The sequence below is a fragment of the Typha angustifolia genome, chromosome 8 (assembly GCF_048772165.1).
Source record: "Typha angustifolia cultivar Huaian chromosome 8, ASM4877216v1, whole genome shotgun sequence".
Lineage (NCBI taxonomy): Eukaryota > Viridiplantae > Streptophyta > Magnoliopsida > Poales > Typhaceae > Typha > Typha angustifolia.
The window spans coordinates 17,690,218-17,712,796 of NC_133246.1; the positions used below are offsets into that span (position 1 = coordinate 17,690,218).

The window sequence follows — 22,579 nt, forward strand, 5'->3', positions numbered from 1 at the left end:
ATTGACTCTCTCTTTCTTCTCCCTGTAGTAGTTCTATATATATGTATATATATATTTCAATTCAAGCTTGCCATTGCAGAAGCTGTGCAAATCTCTGTGATAAAGAGCAAAATGCAACAAATACAAAAGCCGACAACGACTAAATCGCTACTTGTCCCAAGATGTGCCATAAATTATAGATTTCCCGGCATGCCAATATTAGTTCAAAGAAAAATTCCATCCCAAGGAAACACCTCATCCATCAATCACCATATATATATATATATATATTTATTTATTTATATCTTATACACCAAATAAAGATCAGATAATAAATATTTAAGGTACATAATCTTGCAAATTGACTAGGTAGACAGATGCGTCACCTCAAATAAGTAACAATAAGAATCACATACATACAGTCAACAGATTTCTCTATCAATAATTCAAAAGGATAGCACAACTATAGAGCAGAAATTTTTTTCCTCTGCTTTCACGATGAATATTTAGATTTTCAACCACTCAAAGCAACAGCAGAGGCCCCAGCAGAACTTCGAAGGGTATTCCCTTAAGAAAATCTCTCTGCTGAATCCGACGATATAAAAGCTGAAGGATTGCTTGCCATGAACCATTGTAACACGTGTGACTGGCACGACGGAGATTGTGTGCCTCTCGGAAATGACCCTCGCTGGTGTTGGAATAGGAGAACGGCTGGCGATAACTTCTGATGAGAATTTGTTGAGGAGATAGGAATCAGCAAAGAAGGCAGGAGTGCACTGATATGCCTGAATGTTACACAGTTGGACCCCTCTGGCTTTATGGAAGATTTCCTCAGGAACTGAGGCGGCTCCACTGGTTGCACAAACCTTTCTGTTCGAAAGTGTCCTCCTGACACAAAGATCAACATAACAGGAATTAGTTATTTAACTCAGCTCTTTCAAGTTTGCATCTAAAAAGTTTGTGACTTTACAAGCCGTGTTCTTTCTTTAAACTTGTCATCAGCTCACAATCTCATATTGCAACTGGAACAAGAATATCCTTATAAAACAGAGGCCTACATACCATCTAACAAGAGCAATGCTGCGAGTGAGAAGAGAGCCTTTTCCCCCACACGTCTGGCATTTTACTAGCCCACGTGATTCACATGTTACACATGGCAGAATTCCCTTCCCACTACAATTTGTACATCTGTCAAAATAAAAGTAGAAGAGAAATGAGCATCTTAATAGAAAGTTTGATGCAGCAACCATTTTGTTGTACTAAACTAAAACGATGCACTTACACTGTATCAGAGCCATCTCTATGAGCAATCAAACCCCTCCCATAGCATGCAGGGCATTGACTCATCTGATTTTCCTTGTAAAATCCTTTCTCTTGACCAGAATTGCACGTGGGGCAGGCTATCCCCCCTCGACTGTCGCAATCTGTCAATTTTACATGAATATTACATTGGAGCTACAGCCTAAAATTAGAAAGCAAAAGAAGACTTCAAATAACATGAAAGCATTAAATTAATGTCTATGCTTATGGTTTAGCTAAATCAAACACAGCTTCTTACTTCAGGAAGGATTTCCATAAAAATGGATACCAAGAATCAGGAAGTTCATGGTCTAGAAATCATGAATGATACTAAGATTAAAAAATTTGGGATCATTTGATGGACATGACGCTAGATGGAAAAGTAGCAGGAATGAAGTAGCTAACTGTAAATTTAAAGTTCTGCAACAAGGTTCATATGGAACAAAATCTATTCTCATCAGTGAAAAGAATCTTACCTGAGCATTTCTCGATAGCTTCAGAATGAGGAACCTTAACTCTTACTTCTTTGTGTGGTATAAAGAGATATGGAAACTCAGACCTCAGATCCAGTTCCCATATTCCAAGTTCTGGTCCCTTATCCCTTCCATCAATTTTCCCACCTAAGTATGGCTCCTTTTCTGTTATAGCTTCCCTCTCCTCTATGAAACTTTCTAGCATTCCGACATACACATTGCAGTCTTCAATGGCACATATTTTCCACCTACGAGCAGGTCGACTTCCCCAACAACAACGATGTCCAACATGATCGATAAGTAGCTGCCTGATCTCCACCTCATCCAAGATCTCCCTATAGTATTATTTCATCATTATCGTGAAATTATCCACTTTCAGAAATATTTATGACTAACTAAAAAACAAGGGACACACAGAACAGAATAAGGCTTCAAAGGGAAACATACTTTTAGCAACACATTATGAACAAGTATCACAAATTCCAAGTGCTGCTCCACAAAATTGGCATTAATCTAGAGTATCAGTGTATTAGGACATACAAGAGATTTCTAGTCCAAAAAATTCTTGAAACCTAAGCCCTAAATTAGCATGGTAGGATGTCAAAGTAAATCCAAGCATTTAATGTTTTGTTTACGACTTGCTATGTTAAAAAAAGATGTCAAGAAATTTTGAGACAATTGCAAGAGGTTTCAAGTGGATGTCTTTTTAACAGAGTAGGGTGAAATGAGGTTTCCATGTCCAAATTCTCTGTAAGTGTTTGTAACATATTAATATATCAATATAGTCTGGAACTAAACCTGCATATCAGTGAAGATTGGAGACAGACAATTTCAATTACAAAGCAACGACGAATATATGACAAGAACAAGAAAACAGTATTTAGAAACCATTTAATTATATTTTGCAATAAAATTTCATATTTTCATTACCCACCTCCCAAATTCCTTTGAAGTATATCCAGGATGGTAACCACCATATACTCCTTGAGAAACAATTGCTTGGTCTGGTGTAAATGATCACAAAGGAAAGGGAATTGAAAATTAACAATAATGACAATGATCATAACAGTAACATTAGCAGTTAGCATCATAGTAATGAAAATAACAGCAGCAGAAAGAACATTTTTAGGTGGTAATATCATCACAAGACAATATCTTTGACCTTACATACAAATGTCAAAATAAAAATTGAGGAAAAAAACCTGCCCAAATTCATTAGCATATAACATAAATGTCAAAATAAAATCAAATATTTTGGCAGTTAAATTGCTTAGCTCAGCACTGAATTGTACTTATTCGTCTGTCGAACAATTGCTATCATAATCATGTTACTGGGCCACTTCCTGTTGTCATCATAGAATGGCTTGTAATACCTTTCATCCGATCTGCTTTACTCCATCTCACAAGTCTTCACTGATCACTGGATTTTTGTATTCTATAACTATACCTATACAGCATTCCTGCTTCACATTTTCAGTGTGTAACAAATTAGCCAGGTTAACTGAATTCATCTCATGATTTTCAACCCTTACATGGTGCTTAATGGCCCTAAATAGTTTGAGTTTTACAAAACTATCTCTGGTAGAGTATAATTCAAGTGCCTCAAATCCACAAATATATCAAAACTCTGAATATCTCTTTATCAGTGGCCAAATTCTCAATGCAGTTTATCACCAGGAAAACAAACAAAGTTTCAACTCAAGAGACTCCTGAAAAATCTCAACATTATTTATTTTTGAGCCCGATCATTCTTTGGATAACAAACAGACTTTTAGCTACTCTATCGTTCTACTAATTCTTTTACTAAGTTTCTCTTTGGGATATCTAGATGGTTTGGTAGTATTGGAGCCTACGGACAAAGTTGTCGTTTGTAAACAAAACATGCTTTCTTTTTTCTTCTTCGGCTACAAGATTCCATTTTTCCACTTCGTGATCTTCCTTTAGTACACATTTCAAAGGTGCTGCAGGTTCAAAAGGAGGCTCCGTCTAGCAATTAATTTAGTAATATACACATGTAATAATATGAGAGAACCTCATCACGCCAAAACCTAATGGCTTAACTCAAAGCACTTGCTTGATGCGAATTAAAAAGAAACCGTACGCCCTAACTTCTAAATTATGAAAAGAAATTGACTTCGTACCACGGGGAGAAAAAATAGATGCATAGTTATAATTATATACCGCTGGGATGATCGGGCTCGGGAGAGGTAACGAGCGCGGCGTGGATGGAAGGTGGATAGTAGCGATCGGAGAAGGCGGATGCCGATCGAACCTCCTCTATGCTCACTTCTTCTCCCCACGGCACGGGTGGCGGCACGTGCAAGGATGAGCTCCTTCCCAGGTACTGGTACGATCTCCACGATTCCTCCCCCTTTGCTCCTTCTTCCCCTTCTCACCCACGATTCCGAGAAATTCTAAGATATATGCCTATATATATATAGAGAGAGAGAGAGAGAGAGAGAGAGTGTGTGTGTGTGTGTGTGCGAAAGAAAAAATAGCGAGATTTGTGTACCCGAGAGTAGAGGTTGCTCCATTTTGGATTCGATGACTACTCGAGAGATGGGAGAGGAGGAAGAAAGGCGTGATTAGGAGCGAGAGAGTCGAAGGACTTGTGAAACGATGATTCCTGACACGTGTTTATATAGAACAGGAACAGGGCGTTTGAAGGTCAATAATTGCCTTGGAGACTTCCCTTTCACCGGGACGCGGTCAGGCAATGTGAAGTTCAAGTGCGGAAACAAGGAATTAGTTGGAAGAATTTGGTTGCTGAAGAACGAAGGACGAAAGGTAATCGCTCCGTTTCCTTAACAGCTAAGAAGGCTGGGGTGGGGACCTCGAGGCGGAAGCCACTCGATCTGGGACTGGGCTACATTTGTCTACTTAAAAAGCCTTTTGGGCTTTTGGACCCGGATAAGCCACTAAAAATTTGTTATTACTTACTTATTAATTATGCCTCTATGTCTCTTATGTCTCTCTATGCTCCCTTGTCGTCATCGGAATGCTAAACCTTCTCCGCTTGCCTCGTTCTTTCTCTTTTCCGACAGCTTTAGCATCCTCCACTCGAACCTTCGCCCTCTCCTCCATTAGTTCCATCACTTCCTTCGACTACCCTCACCTTCTTCGCTCATGCAAAAGCCTCAACTCTCTCCTTCCAATTCACGCTCGTCTTCTATTCCTCGGCGCCGACTCCGATGACTCCATTCTTACTCTACTCCTTAACTCCTACTCCTCATTCCACAGACCTGACTCAGCTCTCGCTGTGTTCAACTCCTCTCCTAATCCTACCGTCATCTTATGGAACTCCATGATCAGATGCTACACCAGAGCAGGCGAGCACAAGAAGGCAATTAGTTTCTACCATCGAATGCTGGAGCGCGGAATCGAACCCGATAAGTATAGCTTCACCTTTGTGTTGAAGGCCTGCGCTGGTGCTCTCGACTCGCAAAATGGTATTTTGATCCATCGGGAAGTTAGTAGAAGAGGACTGCTTGGTGATGTCTTTATTGCCACTGGCCTTGTTGATATGTACTGCAAGTTGGGTATGGTTACAACTGCACGCGAGTTGTTTGATTCAATGCCTGTGTTGGATACCGTCACATGGAATGCGATGATTGCTGGGTTCTCACAGAGTGGTAGTCCTTGCCAAGCTTTCACGCTTTTCAGGAAGATGCAGGAGAATGGTGAATTACCCAACTCGGTAACCATCCTTAACTTGCTTCCGGCGATCTGTGAATTGTCTTATCATTTGTTGTGCAGAGCAGTTCATGGTTTTGTTACTAGGAGATGCTTTTCAGATGTTGTTTCTAATGGTTTGATTGATACGTATTGCAAATGTGGGAGAGCTGAGGTTGCTCGAAAGCTCTTTGATGGGATGTCGAATGATAGGGATGATGTTTCTTGGGGAACAATGATCTCAGGTTATGTACATAATGGCTTATTTATGGATGCTCTGGATCTTTTTGATGGATTGAGAAGATCAAATGTAAAGTTGAATCAGGTGTCTGTGGTGAGTGCTCTTTCAGCTGCAGCAGAGCTCGCAGATTCAGAAAGGGGGATGGACATTCACAGGTATGCAGTCCAGAGAGAAATAAATTTTGATGTAGCAGTCAATACGGCACTTGTTACAATGTATGCAAAGATCGGAGACATGGAGAAGGCGAAATTACTGTTTGATGGGATCCAGAACAAAGATATTATTGCTTGGTCTGCCATGATCTCTGCATTCGTCCAAGCTGGTTACCCAAGAGAAGCATTATCTCTTTTTCAAGAAATGCAAATGAGAGGAATCAAACCCAACAGGGTTACACTTGTCTGTATTCTTCCAGCTTGTGCAGATTTGCTGGAGCTGAATCTAGGGAAAAGCATACATAGCTTTGTGTTGAGATCTGACACAGTTTTGAATGTTTCAGTGGGGACCGCACTGGTAGCTATGTATGCCAAGTGTGGTTCCTTTAAATCAGCGCATGCTCTGTTTGATGGCTTAGAGAGTAGAGATGTTATAACATGGAATGCCTTGATTAATGGGTATGCTCAGATAGGGGAGGCAGATAAGGCTTTGAAGATGTTCCAAATTTTCCACTCAGAGGGAAAACAGCCAGACCCAGGGACTATGGTTGGTGTGCTTCCAGCTTATGCTCTCTTAAATAACCTTAGAGAAGGTACTTGCATCCATGGGATGGTCATAAAGTATGGGTTCGAGTCTGATCTTCATCTGAAAAATGCAACTATAGATATGTATGCCAAGTGCGGGGACCTCCCATCTTCTGAGAGTTTGTTCAATGCCACTAGATTTCATAAGGATATAATCTCATGGAATACAATGATAGCAGGATACATGCACAATGGACAGGCAAGTGAAGCAATATCAGCTTTCCACCTGATGAGAGCTGAGAATATTAAGCCCAACCTAGTTTCTCTTGTGAGCCTATTACCAGCAACTGCATACCTGGCTGCTTTAAGAGATGGTTTGACTCTCCATTCTTATGCTATCAGGTCCGGGTTTGAGTCTAATGTGCTTGTGGGTAACTGTCTACTTGACATGTACTCAAAATGTGGAAGGCTTGATTATGCTTGGAACTTCTTCAATCAAATGAGCCATAGAGATACTGTATCTTGGAATGTGATGCTTGCTGGTTATGCTGTACATGGGCAAGGTGATAGTGCAATCTCACTGTTTTCACATATGAAAGACAGTTGCATAGAGGCAGATATGGTGACCTATCTTGGAGTCCTCTCAGCATGTAGGCATGGAGGTTTAGTTGCTGAGGGCAAGAAGATTTTTGATTCGATGATACATGAAAACATAGTGGAGCCTAACCTGGAACACTATGCTTGCATGGTTGATTTGTTGGGACGCGCTGGTCAGTTGGATGAAGCTTGGAATCTGATCCAGAGAATGCCAATGACTCCAGATGCCGGTGTTTGGGGAGCTCTATTGGGTGCCTGCAGAATGCATTCAGATATAAAAATCGGGGAAATTGCACTGAAGCAGCTAGCCAGACTAGAACCTGCAAATGCTGCTCATTATGTGGTTCTCTCAAATATATATGCTCAGGTTGGAAGGTGGTCTGATGCTGGAAAGATGAGAACAACAATGAGTGAGACACGGCTAAAGAAGACACCTGGCTGCAGTTGGGTTGAAATTAAGAACATCATTCATGCATTTAGAGTTGGTGATCAATCACACCCACAATTCGAGAGCATGTGTGACTTATGGAATGATTTGCAAGCTCAGATGGAGAAGATGGGCTAGATACACGTTCATTGCTACATAATGTGGAGGAGGAGAAGGAAGCCTTCCTTTATGGCCATAGTGAGCAACTAGCCATATCATTTGCTCTTATAAATACAGAACCAGGGATGACAATCCAAATTATGAAGAACCGGCGTGTATGTGGAGACTGCTATAATGTGACAAAATGGGTCTCAAAGATAACCAACCGTAAGATAATTGTCCGAGATGCTAGTCGTTTTCACCATTTTGATAACGGTGTATGCTCATGCGAGGATTTTTGGTGATTCCTTATTGAGAATCAGGAGCTGATCATTCCAATAAATGGCCTCAAAGTCATGGCATGGCAAGTTGGAGGTTATGATTGAACAAGGCAAGGGCTGTCTTAAGTTCTTCTCGGAATAGGCCCAAGCAAATGGTAACTTTCTCGTTCCTCTCTCCTTTTTTCATCTTATTGGTGTGTTTAAATTATTACATAAAATTCCAAGGTTTAGTTACTCAATAACTAGTTATGATTTTGAAAGAAGGATGTTATACATTCTTGTAATAAGCCTGTGAATGTCTCGTTCTCCTTGTCAGTTCTGACACTGATAATTTGATTGTCCAGCATCTGTCATCGCTGTTCATCATCATACCTTAAAATTGTGCCAGATGTGAGTAATCGCATGCTTATGACACGGTTTATGTTTGCTTGTCTCAAGCAACTAGAGGACATAATACTCGTGGCTGAGGGTAATACATTCTGGCTTATGCAACCTTTGGTACTTTTTATAGATGAATTGTTTTACTAATAAGTTTTTGGAAATTGTATTACCTACTATGACTTTGCAGGTTGCAAGCACACTGTTGGTTATAGACTGTACTGGAAAGCTGCAAGTCTCTTCTGTGCATTATCAAAGGCTAATGGATGCTGAATAACATTCAGCCTATTTCTATCTCTTGTAGGTTGCTGCTAATATAGTTTGCTCTTTCTTCAATTAAATAGCAGATGCCAACAAGTGCTAGTATGTCCTGGTTCAGAGTATTTGCTTTTTGCCGCAAAGAATTAGTTATTGGAGGACCTTCTTGATCTTGAACACGGGAAGGCAAGGTCTCTTTGCACTGCTCATTTCTTAAATAAAAAAGGGTCAGTTGCACGGCTCAATTGTCATAAATCTTAAAATTCTTGATGCTGTAATTTTTAAATTTTTTTTTCTATTTGTCCTTTTAGTGTTGCTTACTTGTTATTTATATATTTACTTTTTGTATCTTTACCCCTTTCATCACACTGAGGTTAGGGCATACTCGCGGGCTCAAGGTACCACTTGATCAGTATGAAGGTTCATTTTCTTTGCATCTTGTCTAGAGTCTGTGACTGGGTTTTTGTGGGCAGCTTCGATTTCATCTAATTCACAACAGTTTTGATTAATGACAGCAGGTAGTGAAATCCAGCAAGGCTGCCACTACGGTGGTATACTCAGTCATTTTCCACAATATAGATGAGATTTAGTGAACAGCTCCTTTTAGTTTTTATTCTTTTATTTTGTTTTTTTATGAGAAGAAAGAACTTCGATTTTTGGCCCTGCAGCCTCATCTGTTGCTGTTTAACTTTTGTATCATTGAAACTTCTGGCACGTATGATGAAAAGAACAGGACTGTATTCAATATAGTCAACGGAGAGATTTATCTCTAATTTTCACTCTCGGAGAATTAATCACAATGACCAAAGGAACAGGACTGCTAAATCACAGAAAAGTTCATCAGGCAAAGAAATATTTAAGATAAGACACTTATCCTGTCTGATCAATATTATAGAATGTTGCAGGAATTATGAAGGTTGCTGAAATTATAACTCTAGTACACTAAACTTGAATACCTCTTACATTACATATATATAGGAGTTAGCCCTTTATATAGAAGAAAAAGGGGTAGTCTAACAGCTTATTCTATCATCACTACAATAGTAGTCTAACAGTAGAAGATTAAGTATCCATCGTAATTTTCTTGGTATCTCTCAAAATATGACTTAAATCACAAGATCCTTGATCATCAAAATTTCAATGAGACATGACAATGTGCTCTGGTTTGCAATTCTTGTATTATACAAGAGATGCTTTGGAGAGGTCCAATTTGACATTTAGCAGATCATGCTAAGATATGACTGTCGCATTTGGCATTCAATTCATCATTTGAAGGCAGAGTCAAGATTCAGGAACAGAAGAGAAAATAAAAATAAAAATAAAGCTAGTACAAACTTCACAACCATAGTCAAACAGTCGCAACTCTAATTGGCCTCTAGAATTGAATGGCAAACCAATGAACAGCCCAAACAAAATTTAAATAGGCTAAAACAAGATTAGATTATAAGAGTTCATTTCTTCCTCGCTTTCTTTGGCGTTTATGGCTTCATTTCCTCATCCTCTTCGATCTTTGGTGCTAAGAAGAACCTGATGTAACCCATTTCTGCAATCTTGTACTCGACCACCACCGGCAACTCGGAAGATAAGCTGATGGTGACGGTCTCGGACAATGGGGTTGCCTTGGTGAAGGAGTTCATATACCTCAGAGCAAAAGTTAAGGACACTGGCTCTTGCATTTCAATAATGGTAGCTTCCTCTGGCTGCATAGGTTGAAGAATCTCGTTAGGAAATCAGGCAGGAGAAAAAAACAAATAAAATTTAAACCATATTACAAACATACTGACTAAAAGCTAAATGCGTTAATCTAAACTGGAATGGATTAACATTGAACTCATTTTTAACCTTGTCGACAGTCTTATTCTGCCTGCAAACAATATTGGCGGTTCCAATGTCTCCCGCAGTAGAGAACTTCACACCTTCCTTTGTCACAGAGATAACAACTGAAACCCGAAATAGAGATAAGGAAGGTTGGTTATATAAAGACTGCAGAGACATTTGACTAGCGAAGCGTTTGATCAAATAAGGTACCAACCAGTATCTCCGATGCTGCTGAGATCCTTGCATATCCTTGCAAACTCCGAGGACGGCATCCGCACAATAGCGTGGTACTCGGCATCCGGAATGCCGAGATGCTCGCTGTCGATGTCCATAAGCTTCATCTCGAAATCCGCAATCTTGTCTTGATCTTAGAAATCAAAATCAAGGTATTAGAATCATTTACACAAGTATTTGAATCCAAATTATTAAAAGCACAAGAAGCCTAGAAGCCAAGTTGGCTTACTTGGGCTTTCGAACATGAAGGTGACGGTGTCCCCGCCGTCGTCGGCCTTGATGGTGATGATATCATCGTTGCCGGCGCAGCGGAGCATCTTGGACATGTTGTTGAGGTTCATGCCCATGGAGAGATTGCGGTCGCAGCGGTAGTGTTCGAAGCCCTCGGAGCGGAGGAGGAGGGCGACGAGCGCCACGTGGCTGGAATCCATGGCCTGGAGGGAGAACCCCGTGGCCGAGCAGTCGAAGTTGGCGTCGGTCACCAGATCCTTGATCGCCTCCAAAACCTTCTTCAGGAGGCCGCCCTGAACTAATCGAAGCTCCAACATCTCCGATGCTTTTGATCACTACGTATTCGTATACTTCTTGGTGCTTTCCTTCGAAAGACCGGCGTTAACGGCAGCAAGGTGCGGTGGATTTTGGGGGCTGGAGAGGGGGGGACGAAGAAGGCTAGGGATGCTGTTTATAAAGGCTAGAGGCGCCTCTCCGGGATTTTGGCGGGAAAGTGGATGCTTTCCCGCCATAGCTCCGATTTTTTCACCCCAAATTGCCGCGAAATTATAAAACTTAAGAACAAATTAAAACGAAGAAAATTTCGAAATGCAATTAATTATCTTCAACCGTTTGACGCTGACGCATCATTCAACAAAATGATTTGAGAAAATGACGTGCAACCTACTAATAAGGAACAGAAACAGCCCACATATATTGTCCTTTCACAGTGTGATATCAGTACCTGCTTGCTGTGGATGGGCTTGGGCTGTCCACTTAATCAAGTATAAATAAGCAAGCTTAATGCATTATTAATTTTAAGCCAGACTAGAAAGGATTGAAATATCTACATAAAATTAAAAGACTTATTATTGTATCAAACATGTAAAGTTTCATATCTACTTTTCTCATCATGCTTATTCAACTCAAATTTAGATTCAAGTTAATCACGTTTAGTTTAATTATTAAGCTTAATTTGAGTTTGACTTTAAAGCAAGCTAGATTAAGCTCGGCTCAACACTTATTAACCCAACACATAACTGTCGACACAATTCAATTAGATTGTGTCATCGTTGTAGTTAACATCGGACTAAAAGTCCATTAGATTTTCTATAAGATTGGATGAGAACAATTTATATGAATCTTAGAAAATGTGAGTCGTTTAGTCTTGGCTTGGCGTTGAGTTTAATCTAAATAAAAATTGTATTAAAAAAATACGTGGACTCTTAAACTGACCTTTTAATACTTCTTCCCCCCCCCCCCCCACCCCCTCCCCCTTGTCCATCCATGCGTCAAACCCGCAGATGTTGTCGTTTCAATTTTCTTCCCTCTCCCCTTGAAGGTTCCACGGCGTTCCGTTACCAACCCACCTCCCTCAGAAGATTTCTTCGTCCACCTCCGTCTCTCCTAACCGTAACTTAACATCTTTGACCTTCTTCTTCGTTCCCCACATTCTCCGGCACTAGATCGCCGTCCGCTGCCGGAATACACCGGATCGTCGGTGATCATGTCCGAACACGGATCGGAAATCTCCTTCGCTGGAAGATTCGTGAGCAGCGCCATCGCCGCCTGTTTCGCCGAGGTAAGGCTCCATCACTCCCTCCTCAACGCAACGGACCTCCGACCTTCCACTTTGTAACTAACGATCTCCTCCCCACGCCGAGTAGCTTAGATCTGTTTGGTCACACTTTCCAGATCTTGACATTTTGATCCAAGTCATCTCAATTTCTCCGTTACAGTTGCATCTGCTGTGATTAACATCTAATTGAAGCATAGGGAAGAGTGGAATCAATTCCACATTCTCTAACTTCTTCAAGAGTTCACGTCATGTTTCTCACTCTCTCGCGTTACTATTAAATTTGATTTCTTTCTCTAGCTATGCACCATTCCTCTGGACACTGCTAAAGTGAGGCTTCAGCTGCAAAAGAAAGCGGTCGCAGGGGATGCGTTATGTGTGCCCAAATACAGAGGACTGCTGGGCACTGTCATGACCATTGCTCGCGAAGAAGGGTTGGTCGCACTGTGGAAAGGCATCATACCTGGGCTTCATCGCCAGTGCCTTTATGGCGGCCTCCGTATTGGATTATACGAGCCAGTGAGTTCCATTTTGTTCTAATATTCTTGGTTTATTTTTTATTTTTTACTTGGATTTATTTTTTGTTCTTTTCCAGCCTGATCCATTTACTGTTTGTCTTCTTGGAAGGTTAAAGCTTTTTATGTAGGTGATAATTTTGTGGGAGACATCCCTTTGTCGAAGAAAATTCTTGCTGGTCTTACAACCGGTTGGTGTCACGCAATGACTCACAAATGCTTCATTTCTCACTGTGTTAATTCGTTCCTGACATACTAAAGTGGATGTGTTGTAATTTAATTAGGTGCACTTGCGATCGTGGTGGCAAATCCGACCGATCTTGTGAAAGTACGACTTCAGGCTGAAGGGAAGCTTCCATCTGGTGTACCAAGACGTTATTCTGGAGCACTAAGTGCTTATGCTACGATTATAAGACAGGTGGTTGTTTGAATGTTAATACTGGCAATTGTAAGTGATGATCTTTTATGAACCTGCCCATTTTCTTCTTTCTAGGAAGGACTTGGGGCTCTGTGGACTGGCCTTGGCCCTAATGTTGCACGCAATGCCATAATAAATGCTGCCGAATTAGCCAGCTATGATCAAGTGAAGCAGGTGCATCTGTTTGATGAGTGACCATAAGTATAATTTGATGTTTAATAGAGCTCTTGTTATTATTTGCTTATATTTGCTTTATTGGTCCAGACGATTCTGAAAATTCCTGGGTTCACTGACAATGTTTTCACTCATCTCTTAGCTGGATTGGGTGCTGGATTTTTTGCTGTCTGTATTGGCTCTCCAATTGACGTGGTAACCACTGCTTTACTGATCCATCACTATACTACTCTGACCAAGCTTCATTCTAGGATGACTGATCTGCTATGATGAAATGCATCTACATTTGTTTGCTTATAAATTATGTAGGAGGCTGTAAATACATAGTAATTTGTAGTAGAACTGTGAGCGATAGTTGTTTTAACTTTTAAGGACCTTAACTTTGTTGGTGATGGCTACCTGCTTCATAACAGGTGAAAACATGATGCCAATTAAATTGAAGCTTACAAACTGTTAAAACTATGGCAAGTTCCAATATGTAATGTGCACCTTGATGCCTGTCATTTGAACACCTGTTCACCGTAGCCCAGACCCCATTTACATATTCTATTTATTTCTGTTACATTGTTCGACTTTCACATATTTATCTGCAAAAAGATTCTTCAGTCTTCTGATTATTTGATGTCAGTCTAGCATCTTTATAGTTTCTGATTTAATACCAATCTAAAGCATGCATTTGGATTGCTGTTAACTAGTATATTATGCTATGCTATTTTCTTTTGGTAAGTAGATATATGAGTATATACAAATCTGCTGAACCTGGCAGACTGAAATGACTTTTCACAGGTGAAATCAAGAATGATGGGAGATTCAACTTATAAAAGTACACTTGATTGTTTCATCAAGACTTTGAAAAATGATGTACGTCCACTTCCTCCCCTATTTTCTGCCTATAATTGCTAAATTGAACTTGTTTGGCAGTAAAATTTTGCTGACAGTACGTGTATCATCACTTGTTAAGCAGTGATGATAATGTTGATAGCAATTAATTCTTCCATGTTGACTGGTAAATGCAGAGTTCATTTTGCAAATAAGAGCGGGATAATTGTACAGTTTTCTGAAAATTCAATTACCGCATGCTTATGAGCTGAATTCTCTCTGGTTAACTAGGTAATAAGATAGATATTATCAGACAGAGAAATTTCTAGTTTGGTGTTATGCTCATCAGATACTGATTGCTCATTAATGCTACACAGCTGTGAACAAAGTAGTGCTGGATCGTTGTATCTTCTAACAAGTTACACATGAGAGAAGCTGATAAGACATATACTCTAAGAATAACCATTGGGGTTCTTTTTCATAGCATGGACAGTGGGCAGTAAATAATGTCCTTTTATTGGATCTGCTGTGAGACTAAAGTTTCCCTTTTTCTTTTCTCAGGGACCTTCTGCTTTTTATAAGGGGTTCATTCCAAATCTTGGCCGGCTAGGATCATGGAATGTGATTATGTTCTTGACATTGGAGCAGGTATTATTATGTTGGTAGAGTAATATATGCTTCTGCTGGCATTCTCTCTCTTTTTAGACAGCCTGAAGAGCCAAACAGAAGATCTCTGAGTAGCTGAAATAAACAGCATACTTTAGTTCGTGTCCATAGAACCAGCTCTATATCTTCACTTAAAAGGAATAGCTCAATTTGTAGCACCCTTCTCGTTGAGCATCTAACACATGATTCTTCTCTTACCTTTCCCTTCATGATGTAAGAGAAATTTGTCTTTCATTTCGCTCACTACATCAGAGCACCCCTGCACTTCTGCCATCAGTCCATCAATGACTTTCTTTACTGAAAATGCCTTAACCATATTTTGCCTTCTGGATGTACAGGTTAAAAAGTTCTTTATGAGATAAATCACCAAATTGACACGGTCGCCTTTGACGAGTTGCTGGGCGGATCAGATCAGATTAACGTTTGCCTGTTTGATTACTGTTGTGTATTAGTAAAGAGGTATTGTCAATGATCCGCCCATACATCTAGACTTCATCAATCTTTTTTGTTGTACACGTTACTTGGAGGCTTCAATCCAAGTTTCATCTCATTTATTGATCATCCCTTTTCTGGGTATAAGAACTGACAGCAAGATCAGTATTTTTCTGGACTGCGACAGAACAATATTTGTTTTGAACTATAATTTGTTGCTTGTCTATAGATTATCAATAGAATTTTCAAAATATTTATGTTACTTCACGTGTCATAGCAAACAGTGGCTCGCTCGTTGTTAGACCTTGCATGAATTTTCAAGAAATACCAAACACAATATGTATATCTACATGTACTTAAATTCATTTCTATGGGAAGAGAGAAAAGGAAGAGAGGGCCACCCTAGCCAAGCAGTGACACCCGGTATTCCTCGGCAGTGCCCTCAACATTCTGCTTTATTATCTCGAGTGAGCTTTTAGTGGTCCAATTTCTGCTAGCATGATGCATCCTAGAACTGGTGACCCCTTTTTCTATGGAAATTTCAAGGGCATCAATGCTCTTCTTAAGAGATCGCCGCCGTTCTTTTCTAAGCAAATGGTATTATTCTACTTGAGAATATAACAAGAAGATTAGATTAGGCAGCGAAGAGCAAATCAAGAGTCAGAAAGTATGTTCAAGCTACATCTGCACCCAAGCAACCCAAATATATTGTACATGCCTACCTCAGACTGAGCTTAGTAGATCCCTTCTAAAGGTACAAAGGGGATCAGTTAAAACCGAAATGAATGGTCACAAACAAATGCATGACTTCGAAAAAAGAAAAAGAAAGATTAACTGTACAATCAGTTATAACCACTCACACTCAAATGGAGAAGAATTCCAGCAGCACAACCTAGGTCATCAATTGTTTCAGTTTCAAAGAGCACATACCCTTTGTACCAGCAGCACACTCCTTTCTACCATACTTTGCTCTAGGAATCAAGAAATTATTCTCAGTTTACCTCTTTACAAGCAATTAGATATCAATTGCAGTGCTCGCAAAGTGGTCAAGATCCTGAGGCCACAAAACATTCAGAACTACGGTGCGAGTGTGACAGATGAAAGAAGGAAAACAAGGGCAAATTTCCAGATTTCTTACCAAATGTAGCATCAGCTTTCTTTCAGTATCTCTATGATGCAATTCATGATCTTGTTAAAGCACTTCATGGATACTCTCTCATATATTCTCTCATACATCCAAACCTCCATGTATGCTAGCTTCATGTATCTGTCAATACATTCTTCATATTTCTCATATAGTGCTGGGATGGTTAGAACAATAATAAGACCTGCATAAGCCACTGAGCGGATTATCACTCAGGATTATATGTTAGTCATTACATTCTTGAAATTTAATTTCTGTAAGTAAACCTTTTTCTGATGAATTACAAGCAGCAGATATCAGCAACCAAATGATCAACAATACAAGTTACCTACTCATGCTCATCTGGAAGTGGAAACACATGCTTCTATATCCTTCAAAGAGCAATAAACTCCACAAACTACTGCTAGTTAGCCCCCAAATTATTCAGACAAAAAATGATATACCAAGTCAAGAATATTAATTCACTTAAGTTATTCTACAGAGACACAAGACAGTAGCATGTTCATATTATTATGCTAGCACTAGAAATTTTAGGAAATGCCATGAGAGACCCATACTTGTGTAAATCATAGTAGGGAAATCAGTCAAACTGCCAACGATGGAGATCAACCATAAATATATAGCCACTCCATAGAAAAGCTTCGAGTCCTTTCCCAGTGCAATATCGTGAAAGATTGAAAGCATCATATTGATACCAGGATGCATGAAAGCTGCTACTTCCCTTATGACTTCTTCTGAGATGTGCATCTGAGGTATAGGTGGAGGAGGCCTGCACCCACATCAGCTTGTAATATAGAAATAGAAATAGGAGAAAGTTGACTGAGTGTAGGAAGAGCTTTAGAGGAAACAGTTGAAAGAGAAGATAGTTTTTTTTAAAAAAAGAAAAGAAGAAGTTGGATTCACACCTGACATTATATGGCTAGAAGACCATTCTCCAAAGATTAACATATTGCCTTCAAGAACATCATATGACCATAATAAACTAGCTAAAATTATATCATTCTAATGCTGTCGCAGTCAAAATGAAGTTTGACCATAGAAATGCCACATATTGCGGGTAAAGATAAAAGGAAGCAAATGAATAGCAACAAATGGAGATAATCGGAAATACCTGTTGAGAATTTGAGCAGCCTTTGCCCATACGAAAAGAATGGTCAACAAGAGCAATAGAACATTGGAGAGAAGCGACAGCAGAGTATATCCAGATACCTCAAACACCACCCAAGCTGCCAGAGTTCCCAGCAGTGTACCGATCGTTACATGTCTTCTCTTCCAAAGCATCACATCAGCCACTGGAATAGACGAACTCCACTATAAAACCTAATCGACTCCTAGCAATTGGAATCAAAACCTAAAAATTATTACTCACCGATTCCTCCCCCGAGGAGCTCGTGTAGGGATCTCGGGCTATCTGCCGATCGGATGGAGGAATAATCCATCGGATCAATCTCGGATTGGGAACGATGTGGAAAGTGGCTTTGTATTTCCGTTTAACTTTTGACCCGGTGGTGCGAATGCGATCGAGGGGAGGTTGGTTTGATGGTGGAAGAAAAGTGGCTGTTGCTGTTGCTGCTGCTGGTGGGGCTGCTGGAATCCAAACAGGCTGTTAAAATTAACAAACATAAAAAGAAAAAGCTATCATCCCAATCATCTCTCTCTCTTTCTCTCTTTCTCTCTTTCTCTCTCTCCCTTAATAGATTTTTTTGGATAAGGGATGATGAGAGACAGAGAGAGTGGGGTCGTTTATTAGAGTTTCGACAGCCTTCAGCACTTGCACCTCCTTGATTTATAAGCATAACTCCTTTTCTTTTTATTAGCGTAAACAACAAGACAGTTGAGTGGCAAAAGTATCAAGGCAACAAATGGGAGGCGCATGAAATGAGATAATAAACCCAATCTTATCTGGGCATTATGTCTACAAACAGATTAAAAAAAAAAGGATTCTATTTTTTTGGAAGACGGAATTTGCTTCGTGATGCTAAAGAATCATATATATGTCATGATGGTGTGACCAACTAACTACCTACTAATCCCCAGATCACAGCAAGCACCCGAAATTTGGGTATGGTTCATCGCACATAATTTTTAGTACGAATATAAGACGAATCTTCACTCGATGCATTCTTACCTACTTATTATTTATATACCTGAAAGCATACATACAATAATGATAAAGACTTACCCATGTGATTGATACATGCATTAGTACCCACCTCTTCGTACGCCCGAAGTTAAGTGCTTTTTGATGCAAATAGCTGCATCCATCGCAGTGGCACAGGGGGGAAAAGCTTCAATCATATCAGTTAAACGTAAACCTATGTTATACACAGCTCCTGCCTAGTTACATACCAGTTAGAAGGACTACAACCATTCATACAACTTTTTCTCCAGTTGAAATCAAAATCAACACCTGTCCAGATGTCTCAGTAAAATTAAACAGCCCACATCCTTCAAATTGAACTTGGTCATTACTGTCACCAAGCATATAAAATCCCATGAAGTTGCAAAATTTAAACAAGTAAATCGTAGTGGTTCTTCCCACTATATAACAGTCTGACTGGCACCCTCTTCTTCACTTTTCTGGAGACCTTTGCAAATTCAGATCCATATTCGGCAATAGGTATAAATCCGTTGCTCCATCCTCCTCCAGTATGCTGTCATGAACAAACTTCACTTAATAAGATGATATAATCGGAAGCATCTGGAATGCCAGTTTGCCTAGAGAGTGACCACTGATGACTATGAGAAAAAAAATTTCTCAACTCCCTTGATCAATTGTGCGCATAGTGTGAAGCTTCATAAATGAAACTGAAACTGTTTTCTACTAAGTAAACAATATGGATGCCAATGAAACATAATGAATATATTAAATTCTGTAAACATCTCCAGAGGAATCTAAAACCTCCAAATGAAACTGGTAACTTACTTCATGCTCTGGTATATACACAATGATTGGCTGGTGGCACAACTTTGACAACACCTGAAATGTATTCAAATGTCAGAAATTACATTCAAGCAACCAAGATATAGATATACCTGTATAGAGATTGTTGTACTACTATTCAAATCTATTTAGAGAAACATACATCCATCACAAGGAATTCAAAAATTCCAAAACATGAAAAAGGAAAAACAACATTTGAGGCTTAAATCAACCAGGTCAGATCGCAGGAAAAAGTCTACAAATGAAAATTCGACATACTAGTTTAAATACTTTTGTCTGAAATATTCACCTATTGAAAGACAGTTCTATTGCCTGTAAAAATATCAGAAGATTACTGCATATATAAATCAAGTTATGTCAAAGTCACTGTACAGAAAAACACATATATAGGATATCATGTAGTTGATACAGAATTTGTCTTACAACATAATTTAAACAACTGTGCAAATTGTAAGAACATTTACCAATAGTTCTGACTCGCCTCCCCAAAAGTCAGATCGTCTAATCCGCTGGCAATAGCTACAAAATAGTAGGTAATATAGTTAACTTCTAGTTTAGATACATATCTTTGGACCATCTATAACTCACCCATAGCTGCAGAGGAGCTCACCGTTTCAAAGACTCTTCCACTGTAATTGCTATTAATGCTTCTTCATACTTAATTCTTTCTGTTTCACTGTCACATATAACTTCTTTGACAGCCATCCGCAAATCATCTTGAGAATCACAGTAATAATACATCAAGAAGGTTTCAAAAGTCAACATGTTGAAATATAATTGAAGAATCGGAAAAGGAAGCAGCTCACTTTCATGAAATCAAGAATTTAAACTAATGACTACAGTTAATGCAGATTTTGACTAGAAAAAAGAAAGAGAAATTTTGTTATCCATCCGGATTTACACCACACATATGGACAACCCCATGAGGGAACTTGAAACTCCTAATTCTGAAAATTCATAAGGACAACTAATGTTAATAATAATAATAACAATAAAATGCAGTTTAAGAATATCCCTGTTAAATAATAATAAACATTGTCCATTTTTTTAATTATGTACTATTGTTAAGGTCAAATTGAAGCTTCTGCTTGATCAAGTACAGATTGGATTTCAACCAGCTTAAAATTGGTGCTTGATTGGCTTCTATTTTAGTTATACATAAAGGAAATAAGCCTTAATAAAAACAAAGACGGAAGAATGCTGAAAGATAAACAAGATAAGCATATAAAATGATTTTATCATCATAAGTAAGAGAGATGCTTCCGATGAACATCCTTATTCATAGGATTCATTATATTGGTATACCCGTATGTGTTTAATCTATAGGTGTGAGACTACACACTAACATGTTTTCAACTGCTATCTGTACCAAATTTCTACAGTATATAAATATATATTATGTTCCACTAGAGAAACCTTTTTACTGGGTATATCTCCAACCAACTTCAAATTTAGAGATGAGCATAACATTATATGCCAGGATACCGATGATAGCAAACATAACATTTTAGAAACAAAAACTTATACACTAGAAAACTAAACAAAGACGATCTTACAGATCCAGCGTACCTGCATCATCTCTCTCTTCCATCGGGGTCAATGTAATTCCTCTGCCCTTTGCCATTCCTTTTACCTGCAAGTATGATTTTGAGGTTCAAGGATAAATAAATTCTTAGTTTCTCACGAAACAACAGCATGCAAAAACAAACTAGAGTACTATCCAAAGTATCCGTTAATTTACCAAGGCTCGAAACATGCAACGGCCATCTCCTGTCACCTTCTGAACTGAATAATGCTCCACTTTCTTCATTGCTGCTGATTTCCCACTCCTTAATTTCAAAGTGAATACAGCAAGTGAAATGGTCCATTTCTTTCATATTTTCATGCATTCAAGACCTTGCAAGAAAACTTGGGAGGAAAATGAATAATTTAAAAGGAAAGAAAAAGCATACAGTGAGGAGCTGATTCTGGCGAACATGGGAGGGTCATTTGAAGTTGCAAAGTTTGGCAAGTTGAGGAGCTCAAACTTAGCAGTTCCATCTCTCAGCTGTTGAAGGAGAACCTCTACAACCAAATAAGAAGAAGAAAGATCAAGGAATTGTCGATTGATATATTTCACAAAAAGAGGGGCAGTGAGGAAAGTACCATTCGAAGGTTTGCAGCTGCTCGCCATGGAAGTAAAAGAAAAACAGTTTCCTTCCTGAAATTGCCAAAATTACGTAGCAAAACTTCCAGGAAGTTCTTCTGTAACACCTAAATCCCATATAGAAAATGAGCCAACCAAGCATTGAAATTGATAAACGAGATGCTGTAACATTTCAATCTTCGGTTGATATCGGACAACCATCAAACGTAGACAATAAAAGTACACATGCGAGATTTAATTGAGCACGCTCACCAAGCATACGAGAAAAAGGTCACAAAAATGAAAATATTAAGTTGTTATCTTCTTCTACATGATGTATGATTCCTAAAGTGTGTGCAGTCGAACGCCATAATGATCCCGCCAACTTTCTTAAAAAGAAAAGAAAATTGAACTGTCATCACATTATACAAAATCCAAGCTATGTTCTCATACTGAGGAAGTAAAGGAAGTGGGTAGGAAACGCACAGACGGCATTCACGACTAGATGAGCATAGGAAGAACCGATTGAACAGACGAATAGGATATGCCGAGAAACCAAAAAAAAAAGGGAGTCCGAGAAGGAAGAGGATAAGATGGGATTCATATTCCATACCGTGCCGAAAGGAAAGAGCCCCGTGGATAGGTGAGTGAGTGCCGATTTGAGCTTGGACTGCTTGCCTATCTATGTATCTATCCACACTGGCACGTGACCCCCCAGGAACAGGCTAAATGCCCCTCTATTGTTTGACAGAATGACTCACTGGCAGAGGACGAAGGTCAACTAGAAAGATTTTATTAGACAACATTAACAAGGTCTTAAAGCCACAGCAGATGATCACATCACATCGGACTTTCATCTACGCCGCATCGGTGCATGTTAAGCGAGTTCAACTAGATCGGATCGCCGGGAGGATGCAGAATTATCAGAAAAAAAGATAAAAAAAAAGAAAAGAATGTAGACCCGAATGAGCTAACAACCTTTGTTTTGTATGGAAATGAGCTTGTTTCTTCTTAAAAACCCTCTTGCAAATTGTTGACCATCAAATAAATAAACTGAGCGCACAAGGTCTGGCAGACATGACTTGTGATTTCTATAGCTATAGGATAATTCTAGTTACCGGCC

At 39.3% G+C, this 22,579-nt stretch overlaps 6 protein-coding genes across 15 annotated transcripts; 2 read left to right on the forward strand and 4 right to left on the reverse strand.

The window, feature by feature from the left end:
• Nucleotides 1–317: 317 nt before the first annotated feature.
• On the reverse strand, nucleotides 318–4,492 carry LOC140764868 (uncharacterized). The gene is made up of 7 exons (XM_073103689.1): nucleotides 4,264–4,492; nucleotides 3,933–4,139; nucleotides 2,686–2,755; nucleotides 1,755–2,086; nucleotides 1,262–1,403; nucleotides 1,042–1,167; nucleotides 318–867 (listed from the first exon to the last, which is right to left on the reverse strand). The coding sequence occupies exons 1-7, from the start codon at nucleotides 4,283–4,285 to the stop codon at nucleotides 486–488; spliced, it is 1,281 nt and encodes a 426-aa protein (XP_072959790.1). The 5' UTR covers nucleotides 4,286–4,492; the 3' UTR covers nucleotides 318–485.
• A 152-nt stretch (nucleotides 4,493–4,644) lies between these two features.
• LOC140764867 (pentatricopeptide repeat-containing protein At2g39620) lies at nucleotides 4,645–9,133 on the forward strand. 2 transcript variants are annotated; one of them, XM_073103688.1, is made up of 4 exons: nucleotides 4,645–7,692; nucleotides 7,788–7,900; nucleotides 8,090–8,214; nucleotides 8,314–9,133. In XM_073103688.1, exon 1 carries the CDS (start codon nucleotides 4,750–4,752, stop codon nucleotides 7,501–7,503), a length of 2,754 nt encoding a protein of 917 aa, XP_072959789.1. In that variant the 5' UTR covers nucleotides 4,645–4,749; the 3' UTR covers nucleotides 7,504–7,692; nucleotides 7,788–7,900; nucleotides 8,090–8,214; nucleotides 8,314–9,133. The 2 variants fall into 2 exon arrangements, with proteins under 2 accessions (XP_072959789.1, XP_072959788.1); XM_073103687.1 differs by having other exon boundaries at nucleotides 4,645–7,900.
• A 486-nt stretch (nucleotides 9,134–9,619) lies between these two features.
• LOC140765514 (proliferating cell nuclear antigen-like) lies at nucleotides 9,620–11,100 on the reverse strand. Its single transcript, XM_073104643.1, has 4 exons — nucleotides 10,663–11,100; nucleotides 10,414–10,566; nucleotides 10,224–10,321; nucleotides 9,620–10,081 (listed from the first exon to the last, which is right to left on the reverse strand). The coding sequence occupies exons 1-4, from the start codon at nucleotides 10,979–10,981 to the stop codon at nucleotides 9,860–9,862; spliced, it is 792 nt and encodes a 263-aa protein (XP_072960744.1). The 5' UTR covers nucleotides 10,982–11,100; the 3' UTR covers nucleotides 9,620–9,859.
• An 818-nt stretch (nucleotides 11,101–11,918) lies between these two features.
• Nucleotides 11,919–15,725, forward strand: LOC140764465 (mitochondrial uncoupling protein 1-like). 4 transcript variants are annotated; one of them, XR_012105049.1, is made up of 10 exons: nucleotides 11,919–12,225; nucleotides 12,520–12,738; nucleotides 12,847–12,925; nucleotides 13,019–13,152; nucleotides 13,228–13,326; nucleotides 13,417–13,521; nucleotides 14,113–14,187; nucleotides 14,343–14,436; nucleotides 14,523–14,793; nucleotides 15,150–15,725. XR_012105049.1 is itself a non-coding variant. In XM_073103045.1 (9 exons), the coding sequence occupies exons 1-9, from the start codon at nucleotides 12,151–12,153 to the stop codon at nucleotides 15,171–15,173; spliced, it is 897 nt and encodes a 298-aa protein (XP_072959146.1). In that variant the 5' UTR covers nucleotides 11,919–12,150; the 3' UTR covers nucleotides 15,174–15,486. The 4 variants fall into 4 exon arrangements, 1 of the variants encoding a protein (XP_072959146.1); XR_012105050.1 differs by having other exon boundaries at nucleotides 14,707–14,793; nucleotides 15,150–15,504; XR_012105048.1 differs by having other exon boundaries at nucleotides 14,343–14,793.
• Nucleotides 15,726–15,901: 176 nt separating this feature from the next.
• Nucleotides 15,902–18,175, reverse strand: LOC140764466 (reticulon-like protein B12). Of its 2 annotated transcripts, none has more exons than XM_073103047.1 (5): nucleotides 17,757–18,175; nucleotides 17,499–17,679; nucleotides 16,945–17,156; nucleotides 16,382–16,583; nucleotides 15,902–16,297 (listed from the first exon to the last, which is right to left on the reverse strand). In XM_073103047.1, the coding sequence occupies exons 1-4, from the start codon at nucleotides 17,824–17,826 to the stop codon at nucleotides 16,393–16,395; spliced, it is 654 nt and encodes a 217-aa protein (XP_072959148.1). In that variant the 5' UTR covers nucleotides 17,827–18,175; the 3' UTR covers nucleotides 15,902–16,297; nucleotides 16,382–16,392. The 2 variants fall into 2 exon arrangements, with proteins under 2 accessions (XP_072959148.1, XP_072959149.1); XM_073103048.1 differs by having other exon boundaries at nucleotides 16,382–16,571; nucleotides 17,757–18,160.
• A 511-nt stretch (nucleotides 18,176–18,686) lies between these two features.
• LOC140764467 (OVARIAN TUMOR DOMAIN-containing deubiquitinating enzyme 3) lies at nucleotides 18,687–22,332 on the reverse strand. 5 transcript variants are annotated; one of them, XM_073103053.1, is made up of 10 exons: nucleotides 21,943–22,060; nucleotides 21,730–21,845; nucleotides 21,477–21,575; nucleotides 21,284–21,395; nucleotides 21,073–21,160; nucleotides 20,901–20,964; nucleotides 19,942–20,047; nucleotides 19,796–19,850; nucleotides 19,314–19,367; nucleotides 18,687–19,041 (listed from the first exon to the last, which is right to left on the reverse strand). In XM_073103053.1, exons 3-10 carry the CDS (start codon nucleotides 21,502–21,504, stop codon nucleotides 18,898–18,900), a joined length of 651 nt encoding a protein of 216 aa, XP_072959154.1. In that variant the 5' UTR covers nucleotides 21,505–21,575; nucleotides 21,730–21,845; nucleotides 21,943–22,060; the 3' UTR covers nucleotides 18,687–18,897. The 5 variants fall into 5 exon arrangements, with proteins under 5 accessions (XP_072959154.1, XP_072959151.1, XP_072959153.1 ...); XM_073103050.1 differs by having other exon boundaries at nucleotides 21,477–21,584; nucleotides 21,943–22,059; XM_073103052.1 differs by lacking the exons at nucleotides 21,730–21,845; nucleotides 21,943–22,060 and adding an exon at nucleotides 22,070–22,332.
• Between the last annotated feature and the right edge of the window lie 247 nt (nucleotides 22,333–22,579).